Genomic DNA, 25,288 nt, shown 5'->3' on the forward strand with positions numbered 1-25,288 from the left:
GAGGGGCACCTGGGTGGCTCAGCTGGTTAAGCGTCCGACTTCGGCTCAGGTCATGATCTCTCGGTTCGTGGGTTCGAGCCCCGTGTCGGGCTCTGTGCTGACAGCTCGGAGCCTGGAGCCTGCTTCGGATTCTGTGTCTCCCTCTCCCACTTGCGCACTCTCTCTCTCTCTCTCTCAAAAATAAATAAACACTTAAAAATATTAAAGAGGAGAAACAAGGAGCTTACTTAACTTTCATTACTTTGTAGCACATAGAAAAGACGATGCCTTGTTTTCTGTGTATGACGTGGGGTCTTGGAGGGTATCAAGGTGAGTCATAAAAAGGGCTGACATGTAGAAAAAAACAAACCTCTCTGGCTGTCGTGTGACTTCTTCCTGCTGGACCCTAACAGGTGAAAGTGGATAAAGGCAGGCGTGTCAGCTCAGGGGTGCTGGTCCGGCTGTGGGCGGGCCGTAGTCAGGGCAGTGACCGAGAAGTCCGAGGGAGGCAGGCTGTTCCAGGGCTGCGTGTAACTGTGGGACGCTGAGGCACGTGTAAGTGACGTGTGCTCCATGTGATGAGAGGGGGCAGAGAGTCTAGACCTGTCCTCCTTTGCTTGTCACCTCCTCAGGCCAGACACCAGCCCTTGAGCCACCTGAAGTCATGAAGCGCTTTTTGCTAACTTTGGCTGTGCTGCTGCTCTTGTCCCGGGTCATTCCAGGTAACCTAGACCTCTTCGGGGGAGGGTCGGGGGTGGGTCTCAGCTGGGGACCCCCAGCGCCTGGGAGGACGGGCTGGTGGGCGGCAGAGTGGAACACCGCTCATCCGGGGAAGAGAGAGGAGCCCTCAGATCCTGGGAGAGACCCTGCCCCACCACTTACCAGCTCTGTGACGTCCCCGGGGAACTACCTGGCCCCTCCGAGTTGCAATGTCTCGTTCTTCCGTTTAGAATAAATCAGGTTCGAGAGATCCACATGGAACACAAAGAAATTTTATGCAACCGATGTAGCTTTTTTATTTATTTTCGATTTTTTAATGTTTATTGCTGAGAGAGAGAGAGACAGAGAGATGGGGCACGAGCAGGGGAGGAGCAGAGAGAGAGGGAGACACAGAACCCGAAGTGGGCTCCAGGCTCTGAGCTGTCAGCACAGAGCCCGACACGGCGCTCGAACCCACAAGCTGCGAGGTCATGACCTGAGCCGAAGTCGGACACTTAACCAACTGAGCGGCCCAGGCGCCCCCGAATGTAGCTTCTTTATTTTCTAAACCCACGTAAGAGGAGGGCTGGCGCTCAGCCAGTCTCCTTTTCCCGTGGCAGGTGCCAGTTCTTAGGCACCGAATGTCACCTGCCGATTTTTCTGCCGGCTCCCCCTGATCTCCACTCCTTGGTCAGCTCCAGGGGCCAAGGGCAGGAGGTCAGGTGTGGGAGGAGGAGTGGGGGAAGGCTGGGAAAGCAGGAAGGAGGCAAGGCAATAGTGACTTCTTCTCACACGAGTCCCTGGAATCACTTGGCTTTTGCCCCACTTACAGCTGCCCGAAGAGAGACAGAATCTCCTAACTCCCGTTGCCCATCTGTGCCAGGCCCTGTACTGGAGCCTTGGAAAGATTTTAAGTAGAGAGGAGCCCATGTCAAACTTGCCCAGCCCAAGGTGCTAGTACGGTCCCCTCTTTGTGATCTGACAGAAGCTTCTACCCCTGTCACCCTTGGCGTCTCTAACTTGCTGTTTAATCATGTTCATTACTAGTCCTGTGTCGATAAATTTGGTTAATTTTGGAGAGAGAGAGACAGAGACAGAGAGTGGGGCTCGAACTCACGAACCAAAGGAGGGATCATGACCCGAGCTGAAGTCGAACACTTAACCGACTGAGCCACCCATATCTTCCTTTCTTTTTATTTTTAAAAATTTTTTTTTTCAACATTTATTTATTTTTGGGACAGAGAGAGACAGAGCATGAATGGGGGAGGGGCAGAGAGAGAGGGAGACACAGAATCGGAAACAGGCTCCAGGCTCCGAGCCATCAGCCCAGAGCCCGACGCGGGGCTCGAACTCACGGACCGCGAGATCGTGACCTGGCTGAAGTCGGACGCTTAACCGACTGCGCCACCCAGGCGCCCCTCTTCCTTTCTTTTTAAACACATCCTCTATTTCACTCTGTATTTCTCTTATGCCATTATCTGCTAATTTACTTGATCGTGTATTCCTTCTAGTTTAGTCTTTACTAATAAAGCGATTTTTTTAAATATATAATTCTTGGGGTGCCTGGGTGGCTCAGTTGGTTGAGCGTCTGACTTTGGATCAGGTCATGATCTCGCAGTCTGTGAGTTCGAGCCCCGCATCGGGCTCTGTGCTGCCAGCTCAGAGCCTGGAGCCTGCTTCGGATTCTGTGTCTCCCTCTCTCTCTGACCCTCCCTCGCTCATGCTCTGTCTCAGAAATAAACATTAAAAAAAATTTTTTTTTAATGTACAATTCTTTCCGAGATACCATCGTGTCATATCTGAAGTTTTTTTCATGCTAATGGCTTTTATACGCTCTTCATTTGATCCCCACCACAACTGTCTGAGGCAGGTTCTGTATCTTCTTTTTAGAAAAGAGGAAATCGGTGCTCCGAGAAAGGAAGTAACCTGCTTGAGTTCTTCTAGTTGGCTGCGTTATAGACAGATTTCAAAACCAGGTGGATGGGTTCCGACAGTCCGTGTTCCTAAGTGTTATGACCGGACCCCAATGACCCTTAATTATTATGACCCGATGTACCCATGAGACGGAACATTCAGGAAGAGCAGTGAGTGGCATGAGTGTCCAGAAAGGATGTGAGACTTTACCACCGCCCTATAAATCGTGGGAGGTGACTCCATGTTCTAGGGTCTTCTGCGTGGCTATTAATTAGCCCTCTCAAGCCAGGACCTAGTGCCCCTCAGGACTGATGTCGGCTTCTCTCCCTTTCCACCCTTTGTATCAGGCAGCACTGAAAAATGCTGGAATCTTCGTGGCTCCTGCCGTGAGAAATGCATCAAGAATGAAAAGATTTATGTTTTCTGCATGAGTGGTAAACTGTGCTGCGTGAAGCCCAAGTTTCAGCCAAAGTCGTTACAGACGTGAATTAGTGCTCTGAGCCCGAGGGCACAGAAATGAAGACAACCCTGCCCCGAGTCTGACCTCAGCAGATTCCTGCGCTTGATTAAAATACCTTTGAATGTTTTCTGTGTTCGTCTCTTGGCACACCTAATCAAAGTCGAGTAGAAGGAAGGCTTGGTTAAGGAAGTATATATAGGAGAGGAAACCAGATCTACTGTATGTTAGATGCATCTATGATCTCATCGTCCCTTTAGACCTACCTGAGAGGTAGTTACGGTTATCAGTTTTATTTTATGGATAGGGAACCTGAGGATCAGAGTAATGAAGTGATTTACTCAGTGCCATTCACCTAACTATCATGGGGAGATGCTGGGATTACATACCCGTCCGTGTACAGGCTTAGAAATAGCTCCTCGCCTCTTGGACCATGGCAAATATAAACAGAGATGCGTATCGTATTTATTTGAACCTCTGAGATAGGAAGCTGGGGCAGGCAGTGTTACAAGGGGTCTTATGTTCTGGGATTGCTATAGAAGCTGAAGTTATATTCACTCCCAGGCCTGATTCTTAATCCATTGTTTCTTTCTATGTGTATTAGTTTAATTTTTTATACTTAGTTTGGATTTTCATCAAAGCCAAATGTAGTTTTAGGACTCAGCTTTGAATAAGGGGCTATAATAACATATAGCCCACACATCTCCCTTTCTCCATTTCTTGCGTTCCAAAGAGAACCACTTTCTTATCTTTTAAATCTTTTATTTATTTTGAGAGAGAGAGAGAGAAAGAGAGAGAGAGAGAGAGAACAAGCAGGGGAAGTCCAGAGAGAGAGGGAGAGAAAGAGAGAATCCCAAGCAGGCTCTGCACTGACTGCACAGAGCCCGATGCGGGGCTCGAACCCATGAACCGTGAGATCATGACCTGAGCCAAAACCAAGAGTCGGACGCTTAACCGATCGAGCCACCCAGGTGCCCCTCATATCTTTTTGTTGTTTCTTTGGATTTCACTCCATATCTCTAAATAATATGCTTACGTACTATTGTTATTTCCTTTTTTTTTTCATTTTTACGTATTCCCCATTGAATTCCTGATATGAAAAATGAGAATTTAACTGTCTGTTATCTCCTCTGAATAAGGTCAGAACCATTAGGTAGCTTATCAATTTTATCTGCCTGGAGTTGGACTTGCTCCAGACTGAACTGGGTGCCTCCTGACCCGCTGCCATCCTGGGTCTCTGTTGACATCATTCTGGGGATTCTCTTTGATTTTCTCCTGTGATAAATGCCCTGCTTCCTGGATCCTAGACCTTTCTTGATCCTTTACTTTTGGCAGAGCACCTCCTGATGGCCTCTGGAAAACATTTGGCCTCCATGTACTAACCTCACACTCGGTTAGCAGTTTGGTCGCTCGTTCCATATTGGAAATGATTTCCTCTCAACCTTTTTTTTTTTCAACGTTTATTTATTTTTTGGGGGACAGAGAGAGACAGAGCATGAGCGGGGGAGGGGCAGAGAGAGAGGGAGACACAGAATCGGAAACAGGCTCCAGGCTCCGAGCCGTCAGCCCAGAGCCCGACGCGGGGCTCGAACTCACGGACCGCGAGATCGGGACCTGGCTGAAGTCGGATGCTCAACCGACTGCGCCACCCAGGCGCCCCTCCTCTCAACCTTCTGAAGGCATTGTTGCATTGTCTTTCAACATCTAGTGTCACCGTGGAGAAATCCGAGACCATTCCAAAACTCATCTCGGTATTATAAACTGTTCCTTCTCTCTGAAAGCTTTTACTATTTTCTTTCTACTACAGGGTGTTGAAATTGCATCATGATGTGCCTAAATTTTTTGTAGGATTATTTTAATCAATTCTACTCAGCACTCAATGGACCCCATCAGTTTGGAAATGCATGTCCTTCAATTCTACAACATTTTTTTCCTTATTTCTTTGATGATTTCCTGCCTTTTGTGTTTCTTGCTTCCTATTTATGTAACTCTTTTCTTCCTTCCTTCCTTCCTACTTTCCTCCCCTCCTTCCTTCCTTCCTTTCCTAGAATTCTTATTTTGCAAATGTGGGATTCCCTAATTTTCTCATTTTCTTTTTTTTTTTTTAATTGAGAGAGAGAGAGTGCAAGTAAGGGAGGGCAGAGAGAGAGAGAGATTGAGGGAGAAGTGGGGCTCACCCGAAGCAGGGCTTAAGCTCACCTGATGTGGGACTCGAACTCACCAACTGTGAGATCATGACCTGCGCTGAAGTCAGAAGCTTAGCTGACTGAACCACCCAGGCGCCCTAATTTTCGCATTTTCTTATATTTTCTCTACTGCTTTTATCTCATTTAATCTAATTTCTAGAAATTTTATCTTTGTACTTTTATTCACTAAAATTTTTTTCTTATTCTTTTTTCTTTTTATTTATTTTTTTAATGTTTATTTTTTACTGTTTATTTTTATTGTTTAAAAAATATTTATTTTTTAATGTTTATTTTTGAAGAGAGAGAGAGAGTGAGAGAGAAAGAGCACAGTGGGGAAGGGGCAGAGAGGGAGGGAGACACAGAATCTGAAGCAGGCTCCAGGCTCTGAGCTGTCAGCACACAGCCCGACACGGGGCTCAAACTCATGAACTTCGAGATCATGACCTAAGCTGAAGTTGGATGCTTAACCGACTAAGACACCTAGGTGCCCCTTTTTCCTTTTGTAAGATAATTAATTACTTTTTGAGAGGGAGAGAACTCGAGTGAGCAAGGGGCAGAGAGAGAGGAAGAGAGAGAGAGTATGGAGCCTGGGGTGGGGCTTGAACTCATGAACTGTGAGATCATGACTTGGGCTGAAGTCAGATGCTCAGTCGACTGCGCCACCCAGGTGTCCCTTTTTTCTTTCTTTTTAAAAATAATCCTGTTCTAGTTTCGTGGTATTAATAGCTTCTCTTATTTTGATGATTTTTCCGATGACATTGTCTCCTGCATAATCTACTTCTTTTTAGTTGCTGTTATTATTATTATTATTTTGTTGCCACCCATCCCTCTCTTCCTCCTCCTCCTCCTCCTCCTCCTCCTCCTCCTCCTTCTTTTTCCGGTATGTTAGAAGCTCTCCTCATCTGGTTAGTAGTTCTTGGTTATTTGCTTATATTGTGAGTGGGCCATGACCAACTGGCTTCATTTATCAAAGAACACACAGTGCCCGTGTCTTCAGGTCTTTTTTTCCTCTTGGACTGGTCAAATCTCCCCTGGAAGAATCCTCTGCAATCTTTAGGACCTGAAAGTGTGCGTTCCTCTCGAATTCATATGCTGAAATCCCAACCCCCAGTGGGATGGCGTCAGGAGGTGGGGCCTTTGGGCGGTGCTTAGAGCCCTCATGAATGGGATTCGTGTCTCTATAAGAAAAGACCCCAGAGAGCTCTCTCACCCTATCTGCCCTGTGAAGACAGTGAGAAGAGCCTATGAATAAACCAGGAGGCAGGGCCTCACCAGACACTGAATCTGCTGGTGCCTTGATCTTGGACTTGCCAGGATCCAGAACTGGGAGAAAAAAAAAATGTTTATTGTGTAAGCCACCCAGTCAATGGTAGTCTGTTACAGCAGTTGAAACAGAAGCAAATACAGTGTCTGTATCTTCAGGGTTTTTTTCCTCTGGGATTGGTCAGATTTCCCTGGAAACTGTCCTCCAAAATCCTGCTCAAAATGTACAAATCTGCCTGTCAGTGTCTTCAAAGCGGAGATGGGAAAGAAGGCCAGATCTTACCCTTAAATAGGTAAAACTTCACTTAACTCTCTTCCTGTGTTCAATACGATCCCCCTGCTCTCAGAGGGCGCCTTGTTGCCTCCCCCCATCCAGAGACCACGTGTTAGCCTCTTCAGATAAGAAAGTTCTCGTTTTCTGCTCAGATAAAAGGAGGATTGTCAGTGTGACACGGGAGAGGAGATCTGGGCTGTGCAGATTTTCAGCAACCGGGCAAGGCTGTAGGGCAAGGATGCGGGCTGGTCTCCACCTCTGGGAAGTACCACAGGTCGGTTCTGAGGCTGCCCAGCACAGAGCCTAACGTGGGGCTCTGACTCACGAACCGCGAGATCATGACCTGAGTGGAAATCGAGAGTCAGACGCGTGACTGGCTTTGTTTTTTTTTTTTTTTTTTTTTTTTTTTTTTTTTTAACGTTTATTTTATTTTTGGGACAGAGAGAGACAAAGCATGAACGGGGGAGGGGCAGAGAGAGAGGGAGACACAGAATCAGAAACAGGCTCCAGGCTCTGAGCCATCAGCCCAGAGCCCGACGCGGGGCTCGAACTCACGGACCGCGAGATCGTGACCTGGCTGAAGTCGGACGCTTAACCAACTGCGCCACCCAGGCGCCCCTGGCTTTGTTTTTTATAACACGGTCTGTATCACTTACAAACCCTCACTCCTCCAGACAGTGGAAATCTGATTGCCATCCAATCAGGGCCCCCTGATTTCCTGAGTTCCTCGAGGGACTAAGAGGGGAAAGTGATGTTATCAAGATGGTGGCATAGGTTGTTCTAAACTTCAGTCCCCTTTACGGAAAGACCAACTAGCCGCTGTCCATAGACAGGACGGCACTGTGGAAATCTGAGAACTTGAGGGTAAGATTGAAGCACCCCCGGACCTCAGAAAAGGAGAAAAAACATACACTCTGATGGTACCCTGCCCCCCACCCCCCGCCCAAGGCCAGCACAGTGTTGCAACAAGAGGGATACCCGGGGTCTATGGTTTCTCCAGGGGGAGAAAGCGAACCTAAGCTGGGCATCCAGCTGGGCCTTGTGGGCTGCTTCCAGAGGGACTCGCTAGGGTCTTGTTTCATGGGGATCTTTGGGAGGAATCTGTACGGCTTGAGTACTGGGGATCAGATAGAGATGGAGAAGGGAGCGGGGCTTACAGCAGCCAGTACCCGCTCTCGGACTGCATTCCTGCTTGCAGCAGACCCAAGCAGAGATCTCAACCAGCATTTCTGTCCCTCTGCAGAGCCAGTGATTCCAAACGGCTAGGGAGCTCAGTTGCTCCCTGGCCAATGATGCACACTCTATGGCCTGCTCCGGCCGGGAAGCAAATTTGCAGCCCTCGCCAACTGCTGAGTATAGCCTTCGGTCCTGCTGACCAGGAGCCTGGTCGGAGACCCTGGCAGCCGGCTGCAGCCCGGCCTGAACACGGAATCCAGCCAGCGGCACCGTGTGGCCCCAGGAGACAGCCTGAGATCCCAGCGGGGCTAATTATGGAGCCCCCAGCCCCCACCCCCAGCCTGTAGCTGGGCCCAAGTGTGGAGAACACTCAGTGGCACCACCCCGTCAGGAAATGCAGCCTGAGATCTCATCCAACCAGAGGGGACTGCAGAGCCCTTGTAGTGGTTCCTCTCGACCAGGGGGCACAGCCAGCAGCCCCACCCGACCACAGAGTCCAGCCGGCCACAGCATCCCTACCTCCTGACCTCAGAGAGGGTCATACTCAGCTGTGGAAGGTTGCAGGCTCTTCCTCTAAGGTCGGCAACAAGACAAAGGTGCCCGCTCTTGCTACTTACATTTTTTTTTTTTTTATTAATTTTTTTTTTTTCAACGTTTATTTATTTTTGGGACAGAGAGAGACAGAGCATGAACGGGGGAGGGGCAGAGAGAGAGGGAGACACAGAATCGGAAACAGGCTCCAGGCTCTGAGCCATCAACCCAGAGCCTGACGCGGGGCTCGAACTCACGGACCGCGAGATCGTGACCTGGCTGAAGTCGGACGCTTAACCGACTGCGCCACCCAGGCGCCCCGTACATTTAATATAGTCCTACAAGTCTTCACCAGAGCAATCTGGCAAGAAAAAGAAATGAAAAGTATCCAAACTGGAAAGGAAGAAATGAAGTTTTCTCTGCAGATGACATGATTGTGTATATAAACACGTCCTAAAGGCTCCACCAAAAAGCTTAGGACTAATCAACAAATTTAGCAAGGTTGTAGGACACAAAACCAACAGACAAAAAATCAGTTGTGTTTCTGTACCCTCACGATGAATTATCTGAAAAGGAAAGAAAGAAAGACAATCCCATTTAGGGGCGCTGTGGGGGGGCTCAGTCGGTTAAGTGTCTGACTTTGGCTCAGGTCATGATCCCACGGTTCGTGGGCTCGAGCCCCGTGTCGGGCTCTGTGCTGACAGCTCAGAGCCTGGGGCCTGCTTTGGATTCTGTGTCTCCCTCTCTCTCCTCCCCTCCCCTGCTCATGCTCTGTCTCTCTCTCTCTCTCTCTTTCTCAAAAATATAAATAAAAACACTAAAAAAAAAAAAAACCCCAATCCCATTTACAATAGCTACAAAAGCAATAAGATACTTCAGAAGAAATTTAACCAAGAAGGTGAAAGATCTGTATATGAAAATTACAAGACTTTGATACGAGAAATCGAAGAAAATACAAAGAAATGGACAGGTATTCTCGCGTTCATGGATCAGAAGACTTAGTATCGTAACTGTGTCTATACTACCCAAAGCCACCTTGGATTCTGTGCAATCCCTATCAAGATTCCAACGACATTTTTTTTTTTTTATAGGAACAGGAAAAAAAAAAAAAAAACAGTCCTAAAATTTGCACGGAACCACAAAAGATCCTGAATATCCAGAGCAATCCTGAGAAAGAACAAAGCTGGAAGCATCACACTTCCTGATTTCAAACTATATTGCAAAGCGATCTTTGGTCATCAAAATAGTATCATACTGGCCTACAAACATGCTGCTGCCAAACTGCTACAAACTGCCAAACATGCTGCTCAGTGCTGCTGAGCCAGTCCCGGCAGAGAGCCTCCCCTGCCCGGCCCGGCCGTGAACCCCAGAGACCCCTGTGCACAGCAGCCTTCGCTGCAGAGACCCCAATCTTGCCTCTGCTTCCGTTCCTCGTCAGGAAAAGGAGGAGCATAATCATCCCTATCTTGCAGGGTTGCAGGGAAGATGAGGTAAACTAATATGTATAAACCACTCAGAATAGTTTCTGGCACGAGGAAGGACACCATAAGTGGTAGCTATTATTGTAAGTGCTTTTGGCCTGTGTACTACCTTGGCTCTCTCTCCCTCTGAAGTTAAGTCTTCACAAACAGGGGCTGATCTCACTTTCTCGGCATCCCCAGCAGGATTGTTATTTTCTTGTATCTGCTATCGTGGAAGCTCTGGTTCTCTCAAGGCTGGCTTGTACATTGTCAAAATTCAAAGACGCGGTCCTGAGTGTTTTTTTGTTTTGTTTTGGGCTCATTCTTGGTAGCTGTTGGAGGGCAGAAATCAGGATGCTGGGTAAAGGTTACAGGAGGGTAAATTCTGGTTCAATAGAAATAGCCTCCTAAACAACAACAACAACAACAACAAAGAAATAGCCTCCTAAAATGACAGGAGTCCAAGCATGGAATGTGCTATCTTGACATGTACTAATTTTTCCATCACTGAAAGTGTTTTAAAAGAAAGGGGGAGGATTGGTTAGAGTGAACTTTTGCTTTCGATAGCATAAGACATGAGACAGCCTCTTAGTTCTGAATTCTAAGAATCTATGCTCAAAAACTAAAAAAAAAAAAAAAAAAAAAAAAAAAGCTCCATATTGTTGACACCAGGGATTTTCAAGCTTCTTTTTAAAGCAGCAGAGAATATTTTTCAAAAGTTGATTTATTTATTTTGATAGATAGAGAACGTGAGCAGGGGAGATGCAGAGAGAGAGGGAGGGAGACAGAATCCCAAGCAGGCTCCGCACTGTGAGTGCAGAGCCCGACGCGGGGTTTGATCTCAGGAGCTATGAGATCATGACCTCAACTAAAATCAAGAGTTGGACGCTTAACTGACTGAGCCATCCAGGTGCCCCAGCAGAAAACTTAAAAAACAAACCCTTAAATGGAAGTCAATATATCAAACAGATCAACAGAAAGATGCTCATGTTAAAATGGGAAGAGAGAAGGGAAGGACCAGATCCCTACCTTCTTAGTCTCCCTCGATTTTCTGATTTTGACCCCCAGAGCCAAGTCTAAGTTTCTTATATTTGCATTCAAGAATTTAAAGGTCTCATGGCTATCCAATCCTGCAACATTATATGGTGCATGAACTCTCAGCTATAGCCATGCAGTATTTTCCTTGTTTCCAAATGGCTCACAAGCTTTGGCAGCCACCATCGCTCTGTCCACACTGCTCCCTTACCTGGAATACCCCCTCACACCCTCCCCTCTGCCATTTCTCTGGAACCTGCCTCCCTTCAAGGCTCTGACAAGGCCCTCCATGAAACTTTGCTGACCTCCCTGGCCTTTGTTAATTGTCCCTTTTTTTGTGCTGTTCCACCCGAATATGTTTTTCTATTTTGATTCAGCACAGAGTACTTTGTATTGTTTTTATTCGTGTGGCCGTCCTGCCTGGCCACGATGATGATACGTGTGGCTGTTGACGCTATTCGAATACTTCTGGCTCTCGGCATTCTAGGCGTGCGGTAGGAGTGCATTTCTTGGCCCTCTGGTGGTTGGCCGGGGCCGTGTCGCTGTTGTAGCCAGTGAGTTAGGTCATACACATTATTTCCAAGGTCAGGGCATGTAAAAGGCAGTTCTAAGACCCACCAGGGCTCTCTTTTTCCTCTGCCATGGTGATCAGCAGCGGTTGAGTGGCTACCAATCGGTTTGGGTTCCCAAGTGAGAAGACAGAGCAGTGTCTCCGGCCAACCCGCAAAGAACGTGCAGCGTGAGCGAAAAGTAAACCTTTGTTCTCATAAGCCACCAAGAGTCTTTTGGTGTTGTTGTGACTACATTGTAATCTAGTTTATCCTAATACTGTTGGTTATTAGGGGCCACTATCCTATACTGTTTTGTATTTCTGGTGCCCAACAGAGTTGGACTGTTCATAGCAGCTGCTTCATCAAGGTTTGATTTATTTAGCAAACATTTCTTAAGCGTCTTTGGAAGTTCGTTTAAAAATGCTTGCTTTCCATTTTCCTGAAGAAGCTGTAAGCATTTTAGGGACCAGAACCCTCTTAGTTCCTCTGCCACTATGTCCAGAGGACCTTAGACTTTGGTCCATAGGAACCTTAAAATGGCATGCGTAGGGGGGCAGTTAGAGAAAGACATTCTAGGAGGGATGAATGCTGTCACGGAGACAGCAGTGGTTGGCGCCTGGGAAAGAAGACAAAATGATATGACGCCTTGAGGGAAAGAGCAACTTCTGGAAAGGTTTGGGCAACACTAAGAAGTCATCCCGAGGGGCCCAAGAGAGCTAGAAACAGGGATAAACTTGGCAACGTGCTCTGATATGTCTTTCATCAGAGCTCGAACAGAGATACATTGTAGCACTCCAGACACAGAAGCCAGATCTGGCCTTGAGCCTGGATTCTGGGTAAACACTTTGGATCTTAGACTGAGACCCAAAGTTTTGAAACTTACGACCTTGATTTGAAAAACCACAGTGGGCAGAGAGGTCTCTGAATCACTGACAATCCTTGCTGAATACTGACTCGGTTAATGACGGAGGGGAGCGAGGAGAGCTTCAGGGAGGAAAGAGGTCATGAGTCAAATGCTCCAAGAAGTCAAGGTAGGTGAGAATTCACAGTAAATAACAACAGCTACCAGTCACCAGGGCTTCCCTGTGTGTCAGACATTGCTCTATGTGCTTCACAAGTAGTACCTTATTTAATCTTCCCAGCTAACCTCTGAGGTCCGCGGTGTTGTCTCCATATGAGAAATGACGAACTGAGGTTCAAAGCCATGAATGGGCTTGTTCAAAGCCACATGGCTGGTGGTGTCTATAAACAACGGACCATTACTCAGCCATCAAAAAGAACAAAATCTTGCCATTTCCAACCACATGGATGGAGCTGGAAGAGTACAACGCTAAGTGAAATAAATCAGTCCGAGAATGACAAATACCATGAGATTTCATGCATAGGTGGAATTTAAGAGACAAAACAAATGAGCAAAGGAGAAAAAAGCGAGAGAGAACCAAGAGACACTCTTAACTCTAGAGAACAAATTGATGGTTACCAGAGGGGAGGTGGGGAGGGGATGGGTAAAATAGGTGATGGGGATTAAGAGTACACTTACCATGATGAGCACCGTGTGTTGTATGGACGTGTTGAATCACTATATCGTATACCTGAACCTGATATGACACTGTGTGTGAACTAACTGGAATTTAAGTAAAAACTTCAAAGTCCCGTGGATGATAAATGGTAAAGTGAGGATTTAAACCTGGATTTGTTTGGTTCCAAAGCTTTTTTTTTTTTTAATTCCCCCACACTGGCCCTGGTGATAGATTGTCCTACATCCTTTCGAGTAACTTGAGGAAGAAACGCCAGCATATCCACTGCCATTGCTAATTACACATGGCACCAGGAGCCAGAGAGCTGGAATGTAATAGAAAGAAAGCCAGAAAGTCTCCAAGCCTCCTGTGGCCAGTAGCTTCATCCTCTTTCCCTACCTCCCTCCAATATCCCCACCCCCAAAGACTGCAATGAAGCAAAAATGTAAATGGGATGCAGTCTTTTATGAGAGTCTTCTCTACTGCTGAAAACCAGTGCTGATTCTGCTAAATAATTCGTATAATGGGTTCCGGTCATTCCTTTTTAGGCCACTTATTCTGCGAATCGGCATCCACGAGAACAAACATGCAGGGTTATGGTGAAGTTCTTAATTTACATCCAAGTTAGTTAGCATACAGGGCGATAATGATTTCAGGAATAGAATCTAGTGATTCATCCCCTACATATAACACCCAGGGCTCATCCCAACGAGTGTCTTAATGCCCCTTGCCCATTTAGCCCATCCACCCCCCCTCAGTTTGTTCTCTATATTTAAGAGTCTCTTATGTTCTGTCCCCCTCCCCTTTTTTTATATTACTTTTGCTTCCCTTCCCTTATGTTCATCTGTTTTGTATCTTAAATTCCTCATTTGAGTGAAGACATATGATATTCGTCTTTCTCTAATTTTGCTTAGCATAATACACTCTAGTTCCATCCATGTTGTTGCAAATGACAAGATTTCATTCTTTTAAAAAAATTTTTTTTAATGTTTGTTTATTTATTTATTTTTTAATTATTTTTTTTTCCAACATTTATTTATTTTTGAGACAGAGAGAGACAGAGCATGAACAGGGGAGGGGCAGAGAGAGAGGGAGACACAGAATCGGAAACAGGCTCCAGGCTCCGAGCCATCAGCCCAGAGCCTGACGCGGGGCTCGAACTCATGGACCGCGAGATCGTGACCTGGCTGAAGTCGGACGCTTAACCGACTGCGCCACCCAGGCGCCCCCCGTTTGTTTATTTTTGAGAGAGAGAGAGAGAGAGACAGAGAGAGAGAGCATGAGTGGGGCAGGGGAAGAGAGAGAGGGGGACACAGCATCCAAAGCAGGCTCCAGGCTCTGAGCTGTCAGCACAGAGCCTGATGAGGGGCTCAAACCCACGAACCATGAGATCATGACCTGAGCCGAAGTCAGACGCTTAACCAACTGATCCACCCAGGTGCCCCAATTTCATTCTTTTTGATGGCCAAGTAATACTCCATTTTGTATATTATGATAAAGTTCTTTACTGCAGGAGAGGTAGATCTCGAAACAGTTTAGTGTAGGAGAAACTCTGTGTCTTTTAAAAGTTCTTTTGATGTACAAATGAAGTTCCTTCTAAACTCAGGTTTCTGCAAGAATGGGGCTCCCACGAGTTGCTCTCTACTTTCTCTCCAGTCTTTCAAGACTCTAGAAACAACCTGTCTCCTCAAGAATGGAGGGAGTTGTGCCTTTGTTTTTGCCCTGGGCCTTAGCTACCTTTTCTGGAAGGAAAGGAAATGAGTTCCAGTCCAGAGGGCTGATTTCCTCACTAGTGATCCTTAGAAGAAAGCCTCTTATCAAATAGCCCTTTTTTAAATTTCTTTTAGCTCTGTTTCAAGGATCCAGTTAATTATTCACAGCAAATTTGGCATTGTTGATTTTTTTTTTTTTTAATTCTAAAGACAGTGAGAGAGAACAAGTGGGGGAGAGGGGTGGGGCAGGGAGAGAGAGAATCTTAAGCAGGCCCCATGCTCAGTGTAGAGCCCCACATGGGGTCCATCCCACAATCCTGGGATCATGACCTGAGCCGAAATCAAGAGTTGGACACTTAACCGACTGAGCCACCCAGGCTCCTCTCAGCGTTGGTGTTATGGCTGAAGCTTTTACTGATGTATTGATTTCTATCCCTACAATCAATTCCTATCCGTGTCCTGCACAAGCAACTCTTTCCATGTTTGAATATGTACCTTTTTAAAGCGTATGTATTTTGGGGGCACCTGGGTGGCTCAGTTGGTTAAGTGTCCGACTTCAGCTCAGGTCATGATCTCATGGCTTGTGAGCTCAAGCCCCGCGTCGGGCTCTGTGCTGACCGCTTGGAGCCTGGAGCCTGCTTCGGATTCTGCGTCTACCTCTCTCTCTGTCCCTCCCCTGCTCGCACTCTGTCTCTCAAAAATAAATAAAGATTAAAAATTAAAAAAAAAAAAAGATTAAAAAAAGTGTATGTATTTTTATTTAAATAGTGGTTTTAGGTCATATATTTCGTTCTGTTACTTACTTTTTAAAATTAGCACTAGTTTTTAGAGAAGTCAACTTTACTGCAATTTTAAGCATAATTTATGTATAAAATGGGCCCATTTTAAGTGTATACATTTTGATGAGTTTTGACACCTGTGTATAGAATGTTTTCATCATCCTAAAAGTTCCCTATTGTCCCATCTCAGTCAATGCCCACCCCCTCCCAACAGCCCTAGGCAACTACTGATACTTTTTTGCTGTTGTTGTTGTTGTTGGGTTTGTTTGGTTTTTTTGTCACTGTAGATTAATCTTTTCTAGAGTTTCATACAAATAGATTTATTCAGTATAGTCTCTTTTTATCTGGCTTCTTTCACTCCCTTTTTAGAGTCCTGTATACTGTGTGTAGTAACCATTAATTCTTTACTTCTGAGTAGTGTTCTATTATATGGACATACTGCCATTTATTTCTTTGCTACTTGATGGATATTTAGGTTGTTTCTACTCGTGAATAAATAAAACCGCTATGAAAATGTGTTGCACACTATTTGGTGTAGACATAGCCCTTTCTTTATCTTGGATAAATATGTAGGAATGAAATCACCGGGTTGTATGGTAAGTGTGTGTCTAAATTTTTAAGAAACCATCAAACTAAAAACAAAACAAAACAAAAACCCCATCAAACTGTTTTCCAAAGTGGTGATGCAGTTATAGTGAGCACTGGTTTTCAACACTCATCCATATTTATTTGTGCACACCAAACTCTCCAGCATATGATATCCCCACGCATATTCCTTTTGGAAAAGGAGGATTTCTTTGGAACATGTACCCGGGATTGGAATTTCTGGGTCACAACAAATGCTTACACTTAATTGGACTAAGTGTCATTAGATTCCTCCCCAGAATGACTGTTTCCATCTCAAGAGTAGGAGCCAGCTTTTTAGAATTTTGGGATTCTGTTTACAAAGAACACAAAATTACAAATTCAAAACCAGGTCCCAAAGTGAATATGGGTTTAAAGTTTTTTAAATGTTTATTTACTTTTGAGAAAGAGAGAGAGCGCAAGTAGGGGAGGGGCAGAGAGACAGGGAGACACAGAATCCAAAGCAGGCTCCAGGCTCTGAGTTGTCAGCACAGAGCCCCACGCAGGACTTGAACGCACAGACTGCAAGATCATGACCTGAGCCGAAGTTGAACACTTAATCGACTGCAACACCCAGGCGCCCCTGACTGTGCATTTAGAATGAGCTACAAAATTACAATAGATTACTGGGATCTTTTAAGATAATCAGCCTGAAATGCTTATTTATTGACGTTTCCTAAATTGCAACCTTGTTTCCCCTCCTTAGCTAGAACATTCTAGAACTCTCAGCACTCACAAGGGTCCAAGCTAGTGAGGGGCCCTGAAACTTTGAGATTCATAGTCATTCAGCCTCTGATCCACACCCCACCAGCAGTACGTGAATATTCCTCTATTCTCATTTCCCTGTCATTATTTGGCATTATTTAGCTTTCTAACATTTGCCAGTCTGGATCCAGCCTGCTGCCTGATTTTGTATGACCCGTGAGCTAAGATTGGGTTTTACGTTTTTGAACAGTTGAAAAAAAATTAAAAAAGATAATATTTAGTGACGTGTGAAAATTATATGAAATTCACATTTCAGTGCCTGTAAATAAAGCTTGCTTGGAACACAGCCACACCCATTTGTTTACACACTGTGGTCGCTTGTTGTGCTACAAAGGCAGAGTTGAGTAGTTGCAACAGAGACTGCATGGCCCGAGAATCCGGAAATATTTACTATCTGGGCCTTTACAGAAAAGGTCTGATGGCCCCTTGTCTAGAGCATTCATTTGTCTTGGAGACAACTGTCTTATTCTGTATCAGAAAATCAGAAAGGAGACATGCCTCCTGTTCGTGTGCCCTTGTGTCTGCCCATTTTGAAATGATAGACCTTTCCATTACTGTGCTAAAAAGCATTTGATTTGGCTGTTTTCTGATCTGTCTGCTGGCTTTATGTATATCTAAGCCATTACTATGTCTTCTCCCACTCCCAAACTCAGGGTCTTAACACGGCATTCTCGATCATGGCTCACGAGTCAGCGGGGAAGCTGGACTTTGGCTGGGTTGCTCTGCTTGGGGTTGGAGTAGCAGGCACAGCTTAATTTCTCACTGCAGCTCCGTGGGCAAGCCGGGGTGGCTCTGCTCCGTGAATGTCTCATTGTCTTTGGACCACTGGGGCGCGTGCTTCTCGCGGTGATGGCCGAGGCGCTAAAGGGCAGTAAAAACGGTCATCGCCTCTTAAAGTCTGGGCTCAAAACGGGCACGCTGTCACTCCTGGCCATGTGCCATTGGCTAAAAAGCAAGTCTCACAGCCCAGACAAAAGTGAAGGGACAGGGAAGTGCATTCCTCCCGGGATGAGACCTTCGAAATGGATTCAGATAGGGGTGTAAAATTGGGGTCGGTAACGCAGTCTACCATAGATTATAGGAAACACCGCAATGGGAAAAAGTGGCCCTTCCTTTGCCACCTAGGAGGATGCAACTTGTTCTCAAACACACGCTGTTAAAAGTCAGGGCTGTGGCCTTCCTCCTCATCCCACTCCACAAAGCCTAACATTTTAGTTTCCAGTAGTGATGGCCATGGAGCCATGAGGTGTTTCCCTCTGCTTCTGTCCTTCCTTTACTTTTAATATTTATTGTTGAGAGAGAGAGAGAGAGACAGAACATGAATGGGGGAGGTGGAGGTGGGGGGAGAGAGAGAGAGAGAGAGAGAGAGAGAGAATCTGAAGCAGGCTCCAGGCTCCGAGCTGTCAGCAGAGAGGCCGACTCGGGGCTTGAAATCACGAATCGAGAGGTCATGACCTGAGCCAAAGTCGGACGCTTAACTGACTGAGCCACCCAGGCGCCCCATGCCCTTCCTTTACCATTAAAATGAATCCCCAACATATGAGACATCCCAAGATGTTCTTATTGCTGGAGAGAACCCAAGGGACACAGAAGTATCACTCCTTTTCGGTCTCACTGCCCTTTCTTTTACCAGAACTGAATGACTAGCGAAAGCATTTTTTCCCCTTCTTGGCTCCCCAGTTATATTGCAAACGTCCTCAAAGGTAAGGCTGTGTCTTCTCTTTGTTAACGTCTCTTCCCCCTGTCCCAGCCTCCCCTGGAGGTTTAGACAAGGGTGGGGTATCCGGCGGCCATTCAACCAGTGTGGTTGATGACTTGTCTGCTTGTCTAATCTTAAGGGACTGTTCCCTTTCTGGTTCACTGATCATGGCTCTGCCATGATCCTCAGGGCAATAAATATTGGTCTGGACTGCCCAGAATGCAGACCTCTGCATGTCTTGCCAGCCCAGAAGCCTCTAAGCCTCCTAATCTCCCCCTGAGCCCTCGGCGTTCATGAAGCGTATTCTCCTGGTTTTGACTGTTAGCCTGCTCCTGGCCCGGGTTACCCAAGGTAAATAGGAGCTCTCCCAAGCGGGAGTGGGTCACGTTCAGGGAGTTCTGGGGGCTCTAACAGCCTGGACTAGGAGAATGGCAGCCTCCTTGGAGGCCTCTGGACGATCTCTGTAGCCAGGGGAAAATTTGAGTTCTCTTGTACCAGCTGATCTTTCCAGTGTTATTACTTGACTACTCTGATCTTCTCTGGTGTGCTTTGGAGAAGTGGAACATGATGATCTGGGCGGAGGGTACACGGAGGAGAGAGATGCGGGTGCGGAATATGGAGGAAATGGGCACTTTTCTAAGAACATCGGGGGGATTTGAATTTCGAGCTATTGTTGCCTCCATGAAAATGGTTCCTGAATTTCTGATTGAGGATTCTGATACCGTTCTCAGGCAATTTTAATTTACCTGGGCCACTCTAGGCTGTGGGTCCCCCAGAGCAGCTAATTATCTAGGCTGGTTAAGACGCACAAAAAGGCCCAAGATGTTGTGGAGGAGGGAGTGTTACATTCTTGGGAGTTTTGCAGATGCCCTAGAAAACTTGCAGATGTCCAGATGGGTGTATTTCAGACTCCTGTCCTGTTTCATTGATAGGGTCAGAGAGGGGACTGAGGGCAAAGGGAAAAAGTAACTGATATTGGGTACCTGGTTACATTGTATTATGAAGGAGACAAAACCTAGTTGTGGGGGGAGGCTCCTGCCTCCCCCAAAGGAGTTGGCCAGGGAGGGGAAGCTGCCTCCTGGGGAGGACTTCGGGGTTGTGACTGACGACACAAATGGGAGAAGAAAGGAAAATGGCCAATACTCCTCCCCGCACATCTCCTTATTTCCTTACTACTGTCTTCTCTGCTGGGGCGCCTTCCCCCTTGCCCAGCCCTCTGCTTTATTTCAGGACTGACCCCGTCCTCTCCTTCCCTTTTAATTTTAGCCAGGCACTGCTGGAAAAAGTTGGGAAGGTGCAGAACAACGTGTAAAGACAGTGAAGTATTCTACCTGTTATGCAATGATGAGACTAAGTGTTGTGTCAACCCCAAGCATGTACCTGTCAAAACTAGATCCTTGCCACCAACCGGAAGCCTGGAGTAACTTCTGCAGTCTGGCCCATCTCGCCCGACTTTGAGCCCAACGTCATCGGAGCCCACAGCTCTACTAAATCATTCTCGACTGTCCCATTTGTGTCTGGTAGCTCCGCCTCATTGAACTTACAAATCAAGAACAAAGAGAGGTGTGCGTGCAGGTGAGACAGAACAGGGAAGACCAGTTGGTTAGTCTGTTTGGCACGTAGCTCCTAGCCTGCTGGCCCACAGTTCATCCCAGATGATGTAAATAAGGAGTGTTCATTCTACCCATTTGACTACTGTTTTCTAGAGTCAGCACTGCCAGGAGAATTTTCTATAATGATGGAAACATCCCAGCTCCGCGGTGTCCAATATGGTAGCTACTAGCCACGTGTGGCTATTGACCATTTGAGATGTGGCGAGTGAGTGGGTGGAGACGCCTGTTGCATCCTTGTTTGTAATGCAAAAGGAAAAACCCCAGAACATTCTAAATGCCCATTAGCTCGGAAATGAAGTATGCATACCGATGACCACTACGTCTCACTTAAAAAAGAGGATGTCAATCTACCTAACGCTGCAAGACATATTGTGGGGTGAAAAAAAGAAAGATGTCCCCTGAAATAGAAACCAAAACATCAACCAATGCTATGTTTTCTAAAGGTACGTGACTACGTACAAAGTCAACGCGGGGGCTGGGGGGTGGGTGGGGAGGTGAGGGGTGGGGGGAGGGGGACAGTAATGCAAACATAGAGCATTTGATTTTTAAATCATTCCACAAGTACATATTACGTGATTTGTTATTTATATCCTCCCCCCCACCCCCCACAATCAGTAAGCTCGATGAGGACATGAAAAAAAAATGTGGCTAGTGTAACTGGGGAACTGAATATTGAATCCAATCTAATCTAATCTATATAGCTAAATGTGGGTAGTGGTTATCGTGCTGGACAGTGGAGCTTTAGAGTCGAGATACAGGCTACGGCAGGTTTGGGGGGCCGAATCTCGGGGTGTTTCAGGGTAAGTCGAGGAGGCAAGCAAGAATCTGTGATGAACACGAGAACCCATTCTTAGCCCGCTGCTTCGTTTTCTCTACTTTCAGCCCAAAAGGCTGTGACTGCTCTCCCCTGATAACACCCCCAGTTCTATCCCGTTAGGGAGTCCTGGATTGTGTCTCATAGTTTTCTTCCACCTGCAGAGAGCAGGTATCAGGCCCCACGTGGGTTCCCACTTCATCTTTTTCCTTTCCTCCCAAAGGGGGCCACATGATCTTGAACTGTGGGCTAGTCTTTTTCTAAGACTGATCCCGAACTGAGACCGTGGGGATTTTCCCATTACCAGCCCCATGATTTGGGTCACGGTCTCAAGTGTTCCCAACCCTTGCTACTTATCTGATTAATCAAAAAGGATTTGATTCTTTATTCTGACTTGGGAAGCTCTGTTCAGCATCACCTACTTACCATCCAGTCCCTTCATACACGAAAATTGGCCTCAGCCTTATGGCTTGACTCAGTCATCCCCAGCACACCTTTTTTTCATGAAAACCTCCAGCCTCAGTGTCTAAGTATCACCAAATGTGTCAAACAGTTTTGAACACTGGATTCAGGATCAGAAGATCTGGGTTCAAGTCCTTGAGTCACCTATCTGCTGCATGACGCTGGGCAGGCCATTTAACCCTCTCTGTTTTATTTTCTCCTCTCTAAAGTGAGGATCCATCCCACCCAAGGCACAGGGGTGTCATTAGATTAAATGAAATCACAGGTAGGAAGCACCCAGAACAGAATCTAGCACACGTTCGATTCCCAGGAAGACTTGGGATGCCCCCCCACTCTTTGGGATGAGCACTGGGTGTCGTAAGTAAGAGATGAATCACTGGGTTCTACTCCTGAGGCCAAGATTACACTGTATGTTAACTAACTTGAACTAAAAAAAAAAAAAAAAGACAGGATGCCCTCCTGTTCACTTCTCATGACAGGTCTGCCATCATCGCCCCTTGAGTCTTTGGAGGGGAGGGGCCCTGTAAGTCAAGCATGTATCTCATTAAGTCACAATTGTTCAACTAATATTGATTGAATACTCGATTAGTGTTCAATCTGTTTTCAGGGCTACCCCCTCGGCTCAGTCCCTCCTTGGCATCCTCCCTCTTTCTCCCACCCCAGACCTTCTACCTTGAGTTTTGCCACTGATCTTTTCACTTCTCTGCCATGTCCGATTGTCCCACATCCTGGTGCCCAATGTCACAAGGGTTCTTTATGGAATACAGCAACGTTCCTCAACATATTTGATGATGACGCACCTTAAATTTGTCATTGGATGTAATGGCTTGAGTTCATCAGAGACCGACTTAAGCAGAAAAGACATTTCTTGTCAGGATGCTATGTAGCTCATAGAACTGATTGGAAGTCCCGACAATTGAACTGGGCTTGGAAGGACCAAGGGAGAGTGGGCATTACTAGAGATACATATTGAGATTATAAGATGAGACACTTAGCAGGGGTGGCTACAGTTACATCACCCATCGCTGTGATGGTCATTGGTGGATGCTTCCATTATGGCCGAGCAAACTGAAATATACACTTGCGTGAGTCAGGCGGTGTCTTCTCTGAATGTCTGGAGGCGTTGTGGACGTCATGCTTTGCCTTAAAAGCAAAATCATTACATATTAATGAGATCAGTTATACAAATGTACTTAATATTTTTGGAACAGACATTGTGGCAGGGTGATATATTAAGAATTCAATGTAGCAATTGCCTGATAATTTTTTTTCCTCCATTTTACTTGACCAGGCATCAGCATAGAGAGTGAAAAGATCATTTTTTTTTCTGCCTAGTTATTGGAAGGGGGGCCAGGATTTTGTGTTCTAAATCTTGGCCTTCTTTTGCTACTGGGGAACTGAAGAAAGTGTGTGTGTGTGTGTGTGTGTGTGTGTGTGTGAGAGAGAGAGAGAGAGAGAGAGATTCGGGGGCTGCCCTGAAGATTGCTCTCCACGCCCCCCATCTTTATTAGAGAGGCCCAGGCACAAGGAGGGTGGCTAGATTGGATGGTCTCAGGAGGAATGGGATGAAGAGTTTAGCTTCAAGTTCAGGAGAGGAGTTGCCTGCCATTTGGAGGTGTTGAATCTCCACACAACCAGGAGAAAAGATGGGGGTTCGGCTCCAAGGGTGTTTGATAAAACACCCTGAGGTGATAAGTGTTTGGACAGGATTGCCAGCATGGAGGTCATCACTGTGGAGACAGCCACCATGGCTGTGGTCCTGGGACCAGCAGCCTTTGCCTCCATGTTGGGTATGACAGCCCAGGTGAGGAACAGTTCTCCAGTGCCCAGAGCCGCTCAATGAACGGTTAGCGGAATTCATCAGCAATACCTTGAGCATGAGAAGCAAGAGAAATGAAGATCATCATCATCGAGTAAGGATCAAGTTCCTCCTCATTTACCAAAATCATGGGGTCCTAGTAGGATCAAGTGGAGGAAGGCAGGAAACCCCAACGACAACTGCCATTGGACATCTCACCAGCTTCGCAAGTGGTATCTTGGAGCTGAATTTAAAATGCATACACAGATGGGGCACCTGGGTGGCTCAATCGGTTAAGTGTCTGGCTTTGGCTCCGGTCATGATCTCACAGTTTGTGAGTTCGAGCCCCGCATCGGGCTTTGTGCTCAGAGCCTGGAGCCTGGAGCCTGCTTCGGATTCTGTGTCTCCCTCTCTCTCTGCCCCTCCCCTGCTTGTGCGTGTTCTCTCTCTCTCTCTCTCTCTCTCTCTCTCTCTCTCTCTCAAAAATAACATTAAAAAAATAAAATAACATACGTATACAGAAATAAAGCATTTCCTGAGGCTTGAGTGTCCTGGAGTATTCAGAACTGGTATGTGACTATGAACGTATTAAAGAATTTTAGAAGAAACACGCTTGCTAGCGTCTGTTTCATGGAACACGGCTTGAAGCAGGACACAGTTGGGGGATATACCAGTGTAGGGGTTTCTCTAGCACCCAGTTCCTCTATGGGAGCCTCACCACGCTTTCATACAAACTTGGCCTCATATTGCCTTTCTCAAGCCAGAGGCCCTCAGCTGGATGCTTTTCCTACCTCACTGGGAAAGTGAGAAGACGTGAATCCATGGAAGTCAAAGGAGCCTGTAAAAGGCTGTGATTTTATTGGTTCTCATTTTTTCTACCTTCTTGTATTATTAACCTCACAGGTTCGAGGGAGGACCAGCTGAGCTAAAGTAAAAGTACCTAGGTTGTGTGGGACCCTCTGGGAACTTGGTCCCTAGCACTTCCCGCCCCTTGCCCCACTGTGGCTGCGGGGACTGGGTAGCCTTTCAGGAGCTGAGAAAGGCATCTTTGCAGATTTCAGGGGGTGGGTGGTACAGGTCTTAGAGAACTGGTCAGGCCAGCCTGTACCATGTGGGAGGCATTACAAAGGCCCAGGCTACAGTCTGTTCTCTTCGGGGCGGGTTCCGGAAGCTACCACACAGTTCCCAGGGGCCAAGTTGGCTCTCTGACCAAGGCCTGCCTCTTCCCCTGTCTCTTGGCCTCTTCTCCCACAATGGCTTCTGCTTGCTGGCCGCACTTACAGCCCCTGCCCCTTGCTTCCCACTTCCCTTAGCCTCGGCCTGGTTTCCCACCTTAACAGAGAAGATCACCATACAACAGTCACGTGCCAGAGTCAGAGAATGTAGGGGTTCAAGGGGAAAATGGAGCTTCACTGACAGAACTCTAGGTCCTGGCACTTGATGATCTGAGAACAAATCCACATGCACGCACGTACTCAAAAATACACAAACACCCACCCACCCACCCACCAATTACACATCTGTGCACAAACAGCATCCGACTATAAACATTCTCACACATAGAACATTCAAGTACTCACATGCACAGAATACACACAAAGAACGCAGGCACGCAAATTATACACAAAATACACAAAATCTGAGCATGCACAGCTATGCACAAATTTACACATACGCACAAGTACATATAAACAAAATGCACTGCAAATATAAACTCAGATGCCCAAGTATAGATGTGCTGTAGCAATGAACCTATCTCTTTCCATTTCTCCTTAGCTCAGTCAAGGCTGTTTCTCTGAACGGTCCCAGTGCTTCTTGCCAATCTGTCTAGGAGGCTTCATAAAGGGGCTTATGAAATATTGCAAAGAACTGTAATAAGAAGGGGCCTGGGGGGCGCCTGGGTGGCGCAGTCGGTTAAGCGTCCGACTTCAGCCAGGTCACAATCTCGCGGTCCGTGAGTTCGAGCCCCGCGTCGGGCTC

The 25,288-nt window shown here is 46.6% G+C and overlaps 1 protein-coding gene and 1 long non-coding RNA gene across 2 annotated transcripts; both read left to right on the forward strand.

Moving 5' to 3' along the window:
* The first annotated feature begins 232 nt into the window (after nt 1-232).
* On the forward strand, nt 233-3,123 carry LOC123580346. The gene is made up of 2 exons (XR_006703265.1): nt 233-701; nt 2,944-3,123. It is a non-coding gene; the product is annotated as an uncharacterized LOC123580346 (long non-coding RNA).
* A 15,360-nt stretch (nt 3,124-18,483) lies between these two features.
* On the forward strand, nt 18,484-20,694 carry DEFB121 (defensin beta 121). Its single transcript, XM_045444986.1, has 2 exons — nt 18,484-18,972; nt 19,888-20,694. Exons 1-2 carry the CDS (start codon nt 18,915-18,917, stop codon nt 20,043-20,045), a joined length of 216 nt encoding a protein of 71 aa, XP_045300942.1. The 5' UTR covers nt 18,484-18,914; the 3' UTR covers nt 20,046-20,694.
* The last annotated feature ends 4,594 nt before the right edge of the window (nt 20,695-25,288 follow it).

This window comes from Leopardus geoffroyi, chromosome A3 (assembly GCF_018350155.1).
Source record: "Leopardus geoffroyi isolate Oge1 chromosome A3, O.geoffroyi_Oge1_pat1.0, whole genome shotgun sequence".
Lineage (NCBI taxonomy): Eukaryota > Metazoa > Chordata > Mammalia > Carnivora > Felidae > Leopardus > Leopardus geoffroyi.

What these genes read in the sequence shown, in the direction of transcription:
- DEFB121 (XM_045444986.1), top strand. Translation starts at nt 18,915, where the DNA reads ATGAAGCGTATTCTCCTGGTTTTGACTGTTAGCCTGCTCCTGGCCCGG. An exon ending in CCTGGCCCGGGTTACCCAAG is followed by an intron (nt 18,973 to 19,887) that starts GTAAATAGGAGC and finishes TTTTAATTTTAG; the next exon opens with CCAGGCACTGCTGGAAAAAG.